At 39.5% G+C, this 17,737-nt stretch overlaps 1 protein-coding gene across 1 annotated transcript in view; it reads right to left on the bottom strand.

The window, feature by feature from the left end:
- Nucleotides 1-622: 622 nt before the first annotated feature.
- The window catches only part of ZCCHC24 (zinc finger CCHC-type containing 24), a 107,075-nt gene continuing 89,960 nt past the window's right edge, over nt 623-17,737 (bottom strand). Inside the window, exons 3-4 of the mRNA XM_058840848.1 lie at nt 15,702-15,866; nt 623-7,096 (exon numbers count right to left, since the gene is read on the bottom strand). Coding sequence (XP_058696831.1) covers nt 6,983-7,096; nt 15,702-15,866 — 279 coding nt within the window. The 3' untranslated portion in view covers nt 623-6,982. The remainder of the gene's footprint in view (nt 7,097-15,701; nt 15,867-17,737) is intronic.

Below are 17,737 nucleotides of genomic sequence, written 5' to 3'. Positions count from 1 at the left end.
ATTTTCTGCTTGTTTTAAATGAAGGAGATCTCTTGTGTTAGAGGCCGGATATCTAAAATCCAAAGTTAATTTCTTGACACCCTTATTTTAACTTCCAGTCACTACAGTATTCTCAGTCTCAGGAGAAAAATACTTGCCACTGAACTTTGCCTGGGATTGTGGTAAGAGCCTTGCTAATACACAACAAGCATTTAGTAGATCTAGTTCTTGCTAACTTCTTGTGTGTGCAAAGAATGATGATTGTTATTTTTCATTAAAGCAGCTTGCTGGCACATAAGCTCTCCTATCCCACCAAAGGCTACAAGTTAATTGAAGTTTGATTATAGGTTTTCCTTGAGAAGGAATGTTAGACAACACCAGGCAGTTAAAAGCAAGGAGCTGGCACTGTGAACTCGAGGTGTCCCACTAGCAGTGAAGAGCTGTGGCCCTGGCTGTGACCCTTGCAGCACAGGGACTCACTGCAGAGGAGAAAGTCGTCATCATCTTCCCATGGTCTGGCTGTGGTAGGTTTGCTCCACAGGCACCAGACCAAGGCTGGCCAGGCCATAACCAGGAACCCACTGCAGCTGGGAGTAAATTGTCAAAGGAAGGAATGTTCAAGAAAACCATGCCACACTCTTGCTGGTTTTTTTGCAATACTTTAATACAGCATTAAAATGCTAGAATACTAGAGGAAAGCTGTATACTATCCAGCAAATAAGGCACATGTCGGAATGCCATTTTATGGACAATCCACAACAGAGGTTTTACAGTCTTGTTAGCAACACAGTCACCAGATGAGCAAGCTGTCATCTTGATTGCTGAAACAGAACTGGTACCTCTGAGGCCTTTGTCCATAGGTTTTGTTTGTTTTAGCTGTACAAGTTTATTAACAGTTACAGAAAAAGAAATTACACAATTTGCCAACTGAATCTGACAAGGTCAGTGGGTACAGCTAAACAAATGTAATAATCATTAGGTTAATTTTTTTTAAAGCTGAAGAAATTTATAAAATAGTGTTAGTTTTAGCACTATTACACAATGCAGTGAGTGCTGTACTAAATAACCTTTTAAAGGAAACAAGAATCCAGTACAGGCCTGGGCAGACCTCCCATTTTAGCATGGTAAAATATCAAACTAAAAACTCAATCCTTCATAATATAATCAAACTACATGAAATGTAAAGTGTAAAATGCTTCGAATACGTGCACATGCATATTCTATATTGCTATGAGTTCTAATTAAAATAAATGTAAACCCCTACAATAATCTACTTCAATCCTTTTCTCTTACATCCTTTGATTGATATTATTGCTGTAGATGATACTGCATAGCTGAGCTCACAGTCTGCAAAGAGTTGTGAAAGTCAAGTTAAACAGCGTCCCAACCAACTTTCTTCCCCCCAGTTATGGGGAAGGGAAGAGGCACCACTTGGAACCCACCACTTGTGCTTCAGAGTTTCTGAAAGCCGAGTCTCCACGGTGCTTTCAACATCTTTTGTGTCTCTCACAAGGCCATAAAGTGACAGTATACTGTTATTTGCTCCTCACTTGCTACATGTCTAGTGATAGCTTTTCTAGCACTCCTTCCCCAAATACACATAAATAAACTGTATAAGCATTTTCATATAAGTCAAAGCACTTGAATAATACATTGGTTACTTAATACTGATATTTTCATCCAAGGATAACAAAAACAATATGGCTTAAAGAATTGCAAGGTTTTTTGTCAGAATTATGTACCAACTTTCATATAATATTTTATGTAGACAATATTTCCTTCTTAATGTAGTTCTGTTGCATACTTTATACAGACAAAAGCATTGTAAAAAAAAAAAAGTAAATTATTTCCATAAATATTTTCTTGAGGATACATCCTTAGTTCTGCAAAATACTGCAAAATACTTAAGAAAACTCTTACCTCTGTTAGTATCCTAGTTGAGAGGAAGGCCCTTCTGAAAGCTTCCCAATTGTAAAAACTTTGCCCAAAAAAACAAACAATACTTTTTTAAAAAGGCCCTCAAATATATACAAAAAAGTTACTGCAAAGAGTTTCCAGATAACAATTCAGTACTATAAGAAATATTTGTAACCATTCAAAAATTTTAACATCTAAAAAGTTTTCCAAAATACACACATAGTATTAAAAAAAAAAAATTGAAAGAAACTCTATGTCAAGTATAACTCAAGATAAATACACATCTGCAAGTAAAACTGTAAAATACTTCATACAGGGGTAAACATTTATATCAATCATCTATAGCTAGTAACTGCACACGATTGTCCCTTTGAAATTCATCCTAGAAACACAATCCATCATCCCTATATCTAAGATCTCAAACAGCCCTCTGAGCACTTGAGCGATATAGCAAACTCAATGGACAGCACTGGTTTTGCAGATAAGAAAGAGATATGGGGTGAAGCCCAGTTGGGAGTGGAGCGATATCTGAGAGAATGATTTTTCTATGGGGATAGTTCCATCGCATTTTAAAATATGTTGGCAAAGGCAAGTGGAAAATATATGTCTATCTACTTAACTTGAAAAACACGTGTTGATGATTTATTGCTTACTGTTCAGTGGACAACTCTTAGGATCCAGAATAGGAAAAAAAAAAATCTGTGACTGCAAGACAAAGAGCACTAATCTATGAATTCTGACATTTCCAAAAGCTCTAAACTTTTCATCTTTTAAGGTGGTTTATTTTTTTAAAAAAATGCTAGAGTGTCACAAGTATACGATCCGTGCATAATCTAAATTTCGTGTTATACAAAAAGGTAAAATGTAGATAATACTTCTAGGTATAAGGCTTCTCTCAGACATATGTAACTTCACATTTTTAGTTTAAAAACTAAGTCCCATATAATGGGGAACTTCAAAATACACCTATTTTCAGAAATAATATATACTCTTGTGTATTTATCTGAAATTAAATAGCAACTTTGAGACAAAAAGGCCTCAAACTTTGCTTGTGTGGCATCGTTTTACATCTGTGGTAGCAGCAGTAGAAACTGGCTAAAATGGGGCCATCCTTTAAACTACTAGGATTTTTCTTCATCACCCTTAAATGAAGTATTTGTAATAACTTCATTGTAGCATCATTAAGTTAAAGCAGCTAAAAACCTACAACACACATTTCAAATTACTCAACCATTTTTCCAGAGGAGTGCCAATGCCAAATTTGATATGAAATGTTATGACCAACTCATGAAACAAATTGTGGGATATTTTTTTTTGTTCAGTTGTTTTTTTGTTGTTGTTTTTAAATAAATAAATTAAAGTTCAAAAAGATCTCCAAAAGGGTGAAAATTAAAGAAAAATAGAGTGTGCTGGATATTACTGGGCTGTCAACAGTGAGCATCTGAGTTTGAAAATCCAGTTTGCCAAATAAATGCACAGAGCCAAACTGCTCTCAGGTACACCCCTAAAGAATACTCAGTTTAGGGAGGAATACTAAGTTTAGGGAGGCCTGTACTGATTTAAAACTTTTTATTGATGCTTGCTTCACTTCTGCCAATACTGTCTACTAATGCCTTCAAGGATTGCTAGCTGATGCTCTAAGTGCAGAGCTAGTTAGAGAACATCAGAAAGCAGTCACTAAAATTTAAAAGAGAAATCAATTCTTCATTTTTCCAGTAAAAAATCTGCACATTTACCTTTTTATTTCTGTTTTGTAAAGAGCTGGTTACATCTATAGGTGAATTACCTTTGCGTAGGGAGGGAGGGAATAGAAGAAATCTACGTTTTGTAATCTTTCTTTGCTTTGAAATGAAAATTCAGAAATGTCCCTTCTGTGCCACTAACTAAAAGCCAATGGTCATAAGCTGTTACACACAATTACTTATGCGGATGTGTTTTTCCAGCAACTCCAACTGCACGGACTCGAGTGCGGAGCGAGTGCCTCGGGCCCAACGCTCCAATCCTACGAGCAAAGTCCTGCAGGGAGGGACGGAGGAATCCTCCCTTGGGCTGAGCTTGGTGCTCCTGCCTTCCCCAGCCTCAGCTTTGGGGAGGCAGTTGAGCCCTGTGCAGGGAAGGGGTGCCCCATGCCGATGATGCATCCTGCGCCGGCCGCGTCTGCGCCTCTGGCTTAGCACAACCTACGGCAGTGTCGCTTCTTGCTTTTCCACACGCTGTGCCCTTCATCTGCTCTTCCCCGACACGAGTGCAGGGGGAAATCTGCTCTCCTCTTCATTACAAATACGCTAAGTATTACTTAAATACTTTATATGTCTTCTGCCTAGGAACACATCAATAATATAAATACTGAACTCTCATAAGTATGCTCTTAAGAATTATTATGCTACACCTATAGACATTAATTGTGTTAAAGTAGATCATGTGTGTTTTTAGTACAATCTAAAAATCCATAAGCTAAAGGCATTGCCTTGCAGTGTTGAATCTGGATAAACAATTCTTAATAGGGCACTGTCATGAAAATAACAATGCTTATAATGGTATATTTTAGTCAGCTTTTTGTCAGAACCTGGTGGTGTGTGATATAGTGATGCAGCTATATCAAGAGTTGTGCTATTTTACTGGATTTAGTGGTTATCGTAACATGGAGCTTATTTCAATACTGAACAAAATGTTTGATAGCAACATCTTAGTTTCAGGGAGAAAATAAAATAACATTTTCCCTTATCTTCATCCAAGGGAGTTTCTCTACATGTTCTTTAGCTAGATGTAAACCATTGAGGTGTTTTTTTGTTCATGTACTATTAAGTGCTCAAGGGGAAAAACTAGATCTGTTTAAAATGCTGCTCTTTCAAAATTACTCATGCTTGAAACAAACTATTGAGATTAATCCTAGAGGTCAAGCTTAGAAAATCCACCCCTAGATTTGCCTGTGTATTTTCTTATTTGTATAGACAGATTAGTATCTTTGTTGAGAGAATTTGTCTCTAAGTTAATTTGTGAATCTGTGCAAAAGAATGTGTTTGCATTTGAAAATGCTAAAACTGCATATCTTCACTGAGGCAACTGAACTGTTTATTAGTGTTACTTTCAATAATATTATTTTCAGCTATTTTAGTTGCAGTTGCCAACTGGGCAAAAGTAGTTTCCAAGTGATTAATTCAGTTAATTCTATTTTAGCATTACATAGCACTTTTCATCCAGTGATGCCAAAACACTTAAGAGATATTAAGTAAACCTCACAACTCTCCTGTGAGGTAGGTATGCAAAAGTATTATTACCCCCATTTTGCAGTTGGGGAAACTGAGGTCCAGAAGGATGATGTGACTTGCCCAAAATCAGGGAGCTACGGAAGAGCTGTGGTCAGAAGGCAGGAGTCAGGCTGCTCATGCACTGCTGTGACCAGCAGGCTGGGTCACCTGGGCTGCCCAAAAGTAATGGAGATTGCAAGATGTGTACATGCCACTCCCACCGAACAAGCAGATACAATTTTGCCCTGCTTATAGCAAAGCAGGGAAATGGCAACAGTTTCACCCAGGAGCAAATTTGTCAGGAGCATCACCTTCCCTAGGTGAATGCTCATGGTAAGTTTTCTACTTGCTTTGTAAGAGCTTGTCTTGACGTACTGGTAACATCCTGCTATCACTTGGCATAAACCCCCTGCTGTCTTTGCATTAGGGAACTTCAAAATAAATTTAGTTCACATCAAGCTATTTAGGATTTAAAGTATTTTCTCTAAGTATCATTCACAGAAATCAATCTGCCTAAAGGAAGCCTCATAAAAATATAAACTGCTGATGTAAACCCGCCCCAACCTCAAACATTATCCCTCTTAAGTTTTTAGTGAATGCTACAAATTGCTTGTTGTGTCCTTTTGCCAATGTACTCTCACGTAGACAAACAAACAGGATACTGTCTCGAGGTACTTTCAGTTTATATTTGCCAATCCCTGATGAGATGTTCTTTGCAGCAGGCCATTCCTGTGCAAAGTTCTACCTGAAATGGGACAGTGAAACAGAATTCCTAAATTTCTCCCCAGGTATGTAGGTGCTACAGGAAGACAAAGAAAGAGGGTTACATAGAATGTTCTCCATGCCTCAAAACACCCCTATGGCTAACAAGTTGCATATTATAACAAATTTCTATAGTAGAAAACAGGACATAAAAATATTTCCAGAAAGTGGCTTTAAAACTGCTATAAATAGTAAGTTTGGCTAATCTTTCAGTTAAGGGTTTTAGGGTCAGTTTTAAATATTCTTATCCCCTTATTCATAGTAAATTTAGTGTGCTTGGGGCCTAATGAACATGACATGCACATAGCAGGGGCCATGTCAGTGGGATTATATGACAAGAGAAGGATCTGGTAGCATAAGCAAGCCAATTTTGTCTCCTCCAAAAACCTCTTGGAATCTTATGGCATTCCCTTTCTACCCAACCCACACCCTCAAACAATTATTCACTTTTTTTTCCATGTCCTGCAAAAATTATTTTGCCTAAGCCCTGCCCAAGAGATGGTAACAAATAGAAGTCCAAGAAATCAGCAGCACAAAACTTAAGACTTTCTAAAACTGGGAAAGCAGTAATTCTCCTTTTATGCTGTGGCTTGTTTCATCTTCCTTTGTCTTGTCATATAATAAGAACAGTGTTGTGGGTGAGTGCTTGCAATTAGTGGCCCCACAGTTACTGAACCTCTGCAAAAGCCATACATGTAACAAATATTCCTTGTGAATATTATCCCTTGCCTTATGAAAAGTACTTCATTTCACCTGGCTGTGATATAGGGTCTGTGTAAACAATCAACAGAACCTGTAACTGTAGTTCTGTTGTGAACACCTCAGTAACACTTTATGTGTGTACATATATAAATTTACATATATATGTATACAAATCATAGTCCTGTAAATACCTATTGCATGCATGCACATGCACAGGAGAAATGTTACATTCTATTAATGGTAAGGCATATTATTAGATAGGCAATATTGGCAATTATTTCAGCTTTTATCTTGATCTGTTGTGCTGCTGTTGATCGTATGCTGCCAGAGAATCTTTAAGGATGACGGGGATGGGAAGAGGCCACTTGGAAGGTTTATTGCACACGGCGGCAGTAGTAGCCCAAAACTTTGCACTTCTCACACAGATGCTGAGGATGTTCTTTGCTCTGGTCTGAAACATCCAGGCCGTCCGGCTTTTCCAGGGGTCTCTGCAGTGGCAGGAAGGAAATCAGATTAGATCCAAGGTTTTGTCTTTGTTACTCTTTATTAAGCATGTGAAGTCTACTTTTATGTCCCAACTGAGCTTTCTACTGGTAATTTAAAAGGTACTATGTTTCTTTCCTGAAGGTATGGAGTGGTTTTTTCAGCCCTTCAGCTCTACATTGGTTCAGAGTGGCCTCACAATTTAATGTTGTTCTTCATAAAGGTGGTGTTAGCGTTGTTGTAGACAAATTACAAAAATACTGAATTGAGGACTTCATTTATAAAAGCAGTAACAAAAGAGTTCATTTGCTTAGCCCCAGTAACTTAGGTGTCCCAAAGGCATTAACACCTAAAGCATGGGAATCCCATTACCCAGCAATGCAGAGCAGGGATTACCAAATTTAGGACTACCTGCTACATGAAGAAAACTGTCTTAACTATGCACAGATACTACATAGCTAAATTGTGTTTTCCCAATAGCTAGTCCCATCTTTTTAAGGCTGAAAGTTTTGAAGCAGAGCAGCTGCAAAGCTATTAATAATAGTTAAAAAAAAATCCAAACTAATAGAAAACCAAAACAAAATCCAGCCTTGTGACACAATCCTTTGCACTGAACCTGAGTAGTAAATTATGTATTTTTAATAATATTCATGAAATCACAGTGTTGCAGGAAATAAAGCTGATTCATTGTTAGTACATATTTGTGCTTTCATTTCCCATGGCATGTAAAAGGCTTCACAGTCATTCTGAAAATAAAATACTCATGTTAAATATTGTGACAAAGTTAAATGTTTGGGAAGTGTAATAGGTAGGGAAGTGATAGAGATGAGAGGCAGAACTTAAAAAAAGTGCACCATTTGCTTGGAAAAACCCCCAAGTTCCCTAACTGATAATTGATCTGTTTTCAGAAAATGTATCCAAAAGACTGTTTCATTCCACAGTGCCATGAAGGCAGCAGTTCTTCCGTGGGACTGTGGTAGACACAGCATGTGGTGTGAAATCTGAAAACTAGCCATAAGCTTCTCACTGTTTTTACAGGGATATTAGACCCTTGCTTATATCTTCAAAATGTGATTCTTGGAGCAGTGGGTGGGTAAATATAAATTACACTATCTTGGCCATTTATCTCTTAACACCTTTCTTAAAGATTTTCCTTTATCTGTAAGGTCTGAAAGTACACCTGATCATCTAAGACTTAATTTAAAAGTTCTTCTTCAAGCCACCTACCTGAAACTCTGGGGACAGGAAAAGAGATATTTAAAGCTTTTTTTTGGCTATGTAATATTGCAAGAACTGCTCATAAATCAGGGAGTAGAAGGGTTTCTCAACTCTCTGAATAGCTAAAATACACAAAACACATTCTACCATCTTGAACAAGGGATGTCTGTAAATTCTTGCTTGATTGTACTGGATTATAAGTGCCACACTCTTATTATGTTGCACAACAAGTCAAAACAAGATATAGGAGTAATTCAGTAGCGATTGTCAATGGTTTGTTTCTGATTCAGTGTTTTGAGCCGTGATAATGTCCTGTACCAGGTCTTCGAGTCTAACTTCATTTACATTTCAACTGCAAATTGGATTTCCTGTGTCAGATGAGGAAGGTAGATGGATTCTTTATCTCCAAATGCCCTGCAACCCTACTGAGCTTTAAATGACTTGTTCGATGTCACTATGTTGAGATCTCAGATCAGAACCAGGAATTCTGTTTCTAGGCTTGCAGTCTAAGCACTGGTGCAGATACTGCTTATTCCACAAGACAGGCAAGTTGAGTGTGTTTGGTCAAAAAAACAGCCCTTCTACCTCATCTACCACTTATTCCACCAACATCTGCACACACATATTCTTCAAGAATTTGCATTACATAAATATACAAGATGAAGTGCAGATTCTGGAGTCCCAGGGGTTAATTTACACTCTTCAACAGCGAATGAGAGTTTTGAAATGCTACACTTGAAACAGGCTATTTGACTCAGCTCTGATTGCTTCTACATGCTAGTGGTGCTCTGATTAAAGAGAAAAATACAGCAGTTATCATGTTTATTGATATAAGCCAGATTTTTTTTTTTTTTTTTTAATATGCAAGGCCTTGGGAATCATTTTTCCTGGAAATAGTGCAAAGGACATTGGGAATGCCTTGAAGCGCCAAGAGTTTTTGGATGGTTTTCAGAAACAATAGCTCTCCGTGGTTTGCTTTCCCCCTGTGTTGATTGAGCTCAGCTTTTTGGCCTGCAGAGCATTTTGATTTCAGAACTGTTATTGTTACCAGTATGTTACAACACAGGTTGGGGAGAGAGGGGTTACAAATGCAGGAAAGCAGGTTGCCAAGGGCCAGCTGGAAGGAATGAAGCCATGCAGAGCCCAGACTGCATTTCTGGTGAGGTGGTGGAGGGCTGAGGCTTTGAAATTGGTAGTGTAGTTGTGTGGTTTGTGTCTCAAAACCAATTCAACCCAACTTTTGCATAAAATGAAGTCCCAGCTTATCTCCATTTGCCATTTTCTCTTCATTGGTTTCTTGTGAAGACAAAAAAGGACCCTTTAATCACCCTGAGCAGCAAGTGTTGTCCTGCTGCTGTCTGTTACTAGTTGAGGAGAACCTAGAAGTAATAACCTTATACTCTTGGAACCCTTCTTGCACCATGCTAGAAGTGTAGGATGCTAGTGGAAGAGCTGAGTGTCCATCAGGGCTGGGCAATTCTCCCGACTCTGGTGTGGTGGAAGCAGAGGGGCAGGCGAGGACAGTGGCACCAGAGGGGTGCAGCAGGGCCTGGCTGTTTCACACTGCTGTGTCAGCTCTGGGGACTGCCTGAACTCTGCAGGAGACACCAGTAACTGAGGAGGCTGCAGGAGCTCTGCACTGCTGCTGGGGACTCAGCCACGCACTCGGACAGGCTGTGGAGAAGGGAACAGGCTATTTAGCTGAAAAGTTAACTCCTTTCCTTAGAAAGTGGTGAAACGGGGCTTGTAGAACAACAATAAATCCTGTTATGTTCCTCAGGGGAAAGGTATCCTTTTTTTTTCATTAGATGGGGAGTTTAACTGTAAAAGTTAAATTTTTCTATATATATTTTTTTTTTCCCTTTAAATGCAAGCATTCACAGTTGTATTCTTCCGGACTTCATTTTTGTGCATCTTTCTTTAATTTTCTCCTAGTAGTTGCAGGGTGGAAATAATCTTGTGCACTCCACCAGGAAAGCATTTGGTGGTGGTGAATAAAGATACTGCCTCAGGGGAATGAAGCTGAAACAAATTTAGATTTATATATCAATTCCTGACCTGCAAATTAACTTCTGATTGTGAATTATTGCTGTCCCAATCTACATGTACTGCATGACCTCTGCATTCCCCAACAGTCAGATGAAACCCCAAACCCCTCAAACAAAAAATTCACCCTGATGAAGTGTTAGATGTTAAAGAAAGCATCACCAGGACATCTTGAGGGAAATAGCTTCCACTAAGATGTAGAATGGAATAATGTGTCTGCTTCTGTTTGTATTTAGAAGACTGACATTTTTTCTGCTGTAGAATGGAACAATTTAATTGCACCACTGATGGATAGAAGATCACATGAGAATTCAAATGAGAGAAAATACTTAAAAATAATTTTCTGAACTCATTTACATCATGTCTTAATGCAGCAAATGAGATGATTAAATGTCAGATTAGGAATGTGAATAGAGAGATTCTGCAGCTATTGCTGGTAGTATAATTGTTAAGTTAAAGTCTTAAGGAGTCATACTTCCCTGAAGAAACACATGCTATCACAAATTTGTGAATTTAGTCCAATAAAAAAAATTGGGCACTGGGGAAGGAAAGATTAAATGCAATGTACATTCTTGAGCAGCAGACCCTCTGCTTTTCTATCTGCCTTGGGGAAGAGGGACATTACCAAGGCCCTGGGCTGTCGCCGTGAATCCAAGAGGCAGTGATAAGAAGGCTGCAGATCAGAGGCAGGATGCATAGAGAGACCAAGCAGCCCCTGTCAGCAGCATGCCTCTGGGACAGGCCAGCTAGGAATGAATGATAACAGCATGAGGTAAATGGTGAAAATCTCATTTTAGAGTTCAGAAAAGCAGCAGTCTCCGATGAACTGTATTCCCATAGCTGGAGTACACAAGTGTGGGCATGCTGGGAAGGGCTTATTAAATCTAAAGAGTCAAAAGATCATATTTGTAGGCTTGAATCTGTTGAAAAGTTTATTGGACTTGAGTGATCATACCCACCCCTCCCCATACTGAGGGAAGCGAGGTGGCTGTGATTGCACTCAGATATGGGAATTATGATGAGACCACTGAATTGCCCATGAAAGTAATAACTTGAGTATCATGAGGTATGTATTTACATACCAAATTATTTCCAGTCCAACAGTAAATTCCTGACAGCTGGAAGAAAATAGTGTCCAAGAGGACAAGTCAGTCACCAGATGGCTGGTTCTGCACCAGTGCAACAGCTGTCATCACAAACAGCACTGGCCTTAGCCACAAAGTCGGAGAAGAAGCCTTGATAAGAGGCCAGCCAGGAAGTAACCATGGGTGCAGATGTTGCTGCTATAGTAGGCAGGGGAAGAAAATGAGAATTCAGAGCTTGGCATCTGGGCTGTTACACTGCCAAGAATGCTGGTGAATGACTATAAGGACTGGCTCCGTTGCTGAAGCAGGGTAAGAAGAAGCATAAACAACCACAAAATCCAAATTCCTTGGAAGAATAGAGAGGTTCAGCTCTTGTCTGAGATTCCTGTTTATGTTTAGAGTAGCTAAAGTGACTACCTGGGAAACAACTTTTGAAATTGCCATAGAGCAGATTTGTCTGGGTAGTTCTTTAGCCTTCAGTAAGGCTTGAGTTCAATGGGCCTATGTTTTTTGCCCCATGTTCTGTGCATTCCTGTAAGCACTCCTGTGGGAAGGTTTGTCACTTGAGGGAGTGGTGAAAATGCAGAAGGAGGAACACAGTGGAATAATTTAGCAAAGCTTGCTTGAGGAGCAGTTTTTCAGCTCAGGTGTGACAGCCACCTGACTGCCTACTCAGATGAGCTGGGGAATGAATGGCAGAAGGCCTCCTGTCAGCCCCTTGTGTTACTTCTTGTAATACATGCTCCACCATCTCTTTAAAATACAGAGTTTTAGAGCTGTATTTATAGAGCACTCTGAAGTATATACACAGCTGTAAAAGCGCTGAGAAGACTTTTCCTGCCCTAGAGAGATTAAAAGCTCATTCTCACAGCTAGGCCATGTGGACTAAGAGCTTAGGGCTGAATTGAGACATTCCTTGTGGGGAACTGGCCTGGAATAGTTTCCTGGAGTGAAATGAGCCTCCAGGAACAATGAGCAGGTGGCAGGAAAATGTGGCTGCTCTCCCCTCCAGGGACTCACTAATGAAAGGTATGCATAGGAAATCGAGATTTGAGCATAGCTGCACAAGCCATTCACAGAACCAACATGTGTGCTTGAATGGCTACCCCAGAGCTATCCAGAGTGGAGATTACTATCTTCAGTACTCTGATATTCTTGCCTAAGCCAGTTACATGGGAGTGCTTCAGCACCAAACCATCTTTTGTGAGACATGAACAAACCTTACAGTACTGGGAAGTCCATGGATTTGGGAAAGTGGCTGGGGAAGATGAAATACAGCTATGAAGATGAGGATAGGAGAAAAGGGCAGGCCTGGCAATTGAGAAGAAACTCCTAATTCACTGCAATGAATATCGAGCAATCCTTAAAGAAGGTTTTCAAATTTTTGTCCTAAATTGGGCACAAGCATCCTACTCTCCAACAGTGATAGTGACGCAGCAAAGCTTGTGGTTGGATTTCAGCTATTTAATAGACTCTGCAAGGTTTGATCTGTTTGGTGACAAACTGGGAGAATGCTGAGATATTCACTAGGCTGGGAAAGTATCCCCAGAGGTGATTGTTGTGTCTTGCCTGTACACACACACACCTTTCTGTAAGTGTCCACCACTGCTTAGGACCAGGTGTGGAATGGGGGTGTTGATTTAATCTGGTGTGAGTTTTCCTGATGAATATACTACAGTGAATGGAAACCTCCTATCATAGGCCCTCACCAGGGAAATGTGGTCCCTGACTGTTTTAGATATGGGCTGAGATGTTTACAGTTTTTATAGTTTTGGAAGCTCTTGTAAATTGACAAAAGGTTACCTCATACTGAGGGACCAGCAGTGATTTTCATCTGATGATAAAAATGACCATTATTTTTTGAAATAATGTTTCAAGATATCTCTTTTCCTGTTAGGTTGCAATTATATGCTTACCAAGGAGTAAGAATAGGAGATGATGAATTCCCGCACACTGTTGAAGAGAAATATTGACAAGATTGCTTGAAAGTAGAAATAATTTATTTCACTAGAAGTAAATACTGTGTGATCTTGAAAAGAGGTCAGACTTCTCCAGTTCATCTGGTTTTTGTTGAACTGAAGAAAAATGTCCATTTATTGATTTTTTTGTACTATGATCAATCACATCACATATTGTAGTGACTTTGCTGTTTTTGTAGTGTCTGTCTGCTGTTTTCTTTAACTGCAACACTTTATTTTTTTTCAAACTGAGTTAAAATGACACAAGAGAATCATGGTGTGCAGGGGGAGGCAAGATATTTTCTTAGGTAAATAATTTAAGTTGGAAAACCTCTGCAAGATTCAGATGAGAATGCAAATAATCTGATCCCATATAATAAATGCAGAAGGAGCACATAATTGACTGAGGACATCCATTGAGAGGGAAGTCTGGGCTTAAAAACTTCTGGAAGTGCATAGGAAATCAAACATGAATGAGGCCTCTGCTATGGTAGGTACCAACAAAATAATCAAAATCTAAAGAATAAATAGGAAATATATCTAGAAAATGTTAGTGGCGTAGCAGTGCTATTTAAGAAAAATAATAAAACCACATTATGTGCACAAGACTTTTTTGTGCTTTAATTCTCAAACTAGAAATATTGGACTTTTAACCAAATCTTTCACTGTGCTTTTACAACAGCTCTTAGTATAAGAGTACCAGTGACTGGGTATAACATATTTTCCAAAATGGGGCAGAATAGCTCCCCACTGACAAATGTTGATAAATGTGTAGAGAGTGGTGTGTCACTGGATGCTTTTATAAAAGCCACGTTTGGGACAGCAGACAGGAAACTGTGTCAAGAAGCACCACAGACCTCTGTTAGCTCAGAATCTGTCAGCTCTCTGATGCTGCTGGCTCTGTGCATGGGTTGACGCTGCTCCCTCCACTGTCTGCCTCTTGCTGTTAGGGTTAACCAGGGGCAGCACCTCTGGAAGAATGAAAAGGACTAGAAAGGATGACAATGGTAACACTGAAATAGAAGCAGATGGAGGTGAGGCAGTGACAACAGGATGTAGAATCTTTCAGCTCGAGGTTCAAAGTTCACATTTTGGGGAAGAGCACCAGTGACTGTTTGCAAGTTATTTATATTGGGAAGCCTAGCTGAAATGCAGGCTTAAGAACATGTCTTAAAAATCTCATATAACTGCAATACCTTCTGCTGGGACATGAACACATGGATAGACACGTGCTCTTCCACATCCATGAGTTATGGTATCCTGAGGAAACAGCAGGGAAGCAGTGATGGGGTGCCCTGTGGGAAGCTGCCCTGCCCATGCTGTGATGATTCCCCAGAAAGTGCCGTGTACGTGGCTCGGTGGCAAGCACAACTTACAGAAGCACTGTAGAGTGCAGCCCTCCCACAGTGTGTGTCTCACTTTTGCACTGCTGTGCAGATTGGACTCTTCCAGCCCTACCATGAGGGGCAACTCTGCAGAGTGGACTACTTGCAAAACTTTACTACAAAAATGTACACATCTAAGTCTATAATGACTCCTCTACAGTGTGGATGGGATACCCCTTGAATGATTTCCTGGCACTTTCAACTTCAGCATAAATGATGGAAAGAATTTTGAAGAATGAGGTAAATAAACTTATGCTATAAATGGTCCTGTAATTTCCCTCACCCTCAAGACTGTACTTCCATGCATGTGTTAAGTGACTCAGCCTGGATTTTGGACTTTATAGACAAGCTGTCTAAACAGAGGTAAGGAACAAGAGACTTTGGAAGCTTTGAGATTCTTATGTGAAGTTGGTGCCATTAACCAAGGAATTTTGTAGGCAGGAGTCATCTTAGTATTGTTCTCCTTTATCACTACTCTTTGTAAGCAGAGATAGCCCCATGACCAAATCCAACAAGTGAAAAAAGCTATACTCATGGGAAATAACTTTGCTGACAGCAGTGGAATGAAACAGTAAATTGGTATAAATATGAAGAGAATCAGAAGAAGCAGGAGGTAAATTTCTATTGCTGAACTTTTCTTACTCTATCTAAGATTAAAAACTCCCACAGTCTCTTTCTATAAGAAAGGCATGTAAAGATTTGGGGTTTGAGGTGTTTGTACTGAAAGAAAGAACATTCAAATGTTGCAACTCTTATGACACCTGTCCAGATTTCCAGGACTGAGACAGCTCATCTGGGAAACATTCTCTGTCATGTGTTGTAGTCCATGTCAAGTTCTGTTTGTCTTACCCACTATTTACAAAGTCAACAGCATTCCTAGTTCCAAGTCTGTTGCCATCAGGTCTGCATTTCTCCTACCTGTTTGTGAGGATAAACATTAATGTGGCACTTGATACATTCTTGTCCCATGTTAGCCCAGGAGTTTCCACTCATCCATTTTCTCTTGCATTTGGGGCACTTATATTCACCAAAGCAGCGTTTCTTGCCCTGGTACGGTGTCAGGCCTTCTCCTTTTGGACGAGCCTACAAGACAAAGGGAAGTAGTAATGAATGACTGAAAACGAGTGTCTCTGTGTGTGTGTGTCCACAGTAGAAAAATGAAGATTTTTTTTTTAATTAGGAACCTTTGGGCAGAAGACATTGTGGACAAGCATAAAAGACATATCCTGTTAATAAAGAGTTCATATGTTGAAGCCAGAGCTTAACAGTTCTGGGAGTGGTTTCTTGTAAGGAGCATTCAAAAGTTCAAGAAAACATAATACTTGTTAGTGAAACTGAGTACTTAGAAATATGGTTTTTTATTCAAAAACATTTTTTGAATAAATAGATTTAATATTAGTTTCATTATGATAAAATCATCTCTATCGAGTATATATTGCTAGCAATATATACAGCATCAGGAGGAGTAGCTCGTTAGTAATAAAGGATGACTTTTTAAGTAGAAATTCCAGTTTAGAAATCTAGTTTATTTTCCACTAAAAGCCTGTAGTTAAGAGGAAGTTAATAATTCTGCTTTTCACAGACTATATATTATCATATGGGAGTGCACAAACTAGGATTGAGTATGACAGAAAGACATTCTGACCAGTGGAAATAATAACTTTTATTAACTTTGACTGGCTTCTTGCTTTTGGTAAATGGTTTCACTATTTCTGCCTTTTGGAGGAAACAGGAAAGGATACTCAAATGGTGTATTGTGATGTCTGAATGTTAAATGTCCCTTAAAGACAGCCTTTTTATCTAGGGAAGCCAGTAGAGCTGACACTGACTGTACGCAAATACCAGGTTTATTTGTAATGTATTTGTACATACATTCACTCCCTAAAACTGTGTGTTGTACTTAACAAAATATGGTGAGGTATGTGAAGATGAGGGTGTTGCATCCAGCTGTGCTAGGATAGCTGTAAAGCTGAAGCCATTTTCCCAGAGTCCCTAGCAGGTGTTGAAACACTGTCCATGTATTCACTGTGTTTAGTTTGTTGTTGCCTAAAGGGAGATACTTTGCCTGTATAGTGACAGGATACTATGATCACCTATCAAAGGGTTCTTTGTCACTTACACATCAGGCCTAAGCAGCTTTTCTTTTTTAAGGCTTCCAGATAAAGTTTACAAAAGTGAAATGAGCCATCATGCTGGGAAGGCATTTGTTTTTGTTTTGGGAGCTTGTGTGATTTCTCAGTGTGTAGGTCCAAATTGCTTCCTATGTGAAAACACGGGTTGCACAAGCAGGTGGTTGGCAGCAGACCTGAGCTTGGCAGGAGCTCTGAGACTCAGGCTCCAGTGGCCAGTGGAGATGGTGGACACTGTGTTACCTCCTGGGTCGCATGTGGGAGCAGGAGGGAAAGGAACATCGAGTGCGTTCTCCCCCGCATGCTGTGGGTGGAAGAGCAGGGGACACCAAACCCACTCCAGCCTTTCTTTTCCCTCTGTAGTGTCACTAAACAACATTCTCTGGTTTTTTTATGCTTACTCCTCAGCATAGCAATATTCTTTAGAAGATTGGATCAGTAGCAACCTCCATTACAAACAGGCAAACATCTATAATAATTTGCTCCTGACAAGCCACTGTAAATATTTTGGCTAATAACAAAGATGAAGCTGACCAGGACACACATATTTACAATAGTATAGCACAGAAGAAAAGAAAGTGCATTGGTATAGTGAGAAACATTCAGACTTCCATAACTAACTGAGTGCTGGCAGGCACCCAGAGTGTAGCTCTCCAGCCCATGGCGTCCCTGATAAGGATGAGATTGCAACTGAATGTAGTGCAGGAAAAGGTCAATTTATGGAGACATCCTTATTCTGGATACTTAATTTGGTTCTGCCTCTGAGTAGCACAACTCAGTGTAAGAAGCTACATGCTCTCTTCATTTAGAAATTCTCATGGAATT

The sequence above is a fragment of the Poecile atricapillus genome, chromosome 6, assembly GCF_030490865.1.
Source record: "Poecile atricapillus isolate bPoeAtr1 chromosome 6, bPoeAtr1.hap1, whole genome shotgun sequence".
In the NCBI taxonomy this organism is placed as follows: Eukaryota; Metazoa; Chordata; class Aves; order Passeriformes; family Paridae; genus Poecile; species Poecile atricapillus.
This window is presented reverse-complemented; position numbering and strand designations above follow the sequence as displayed.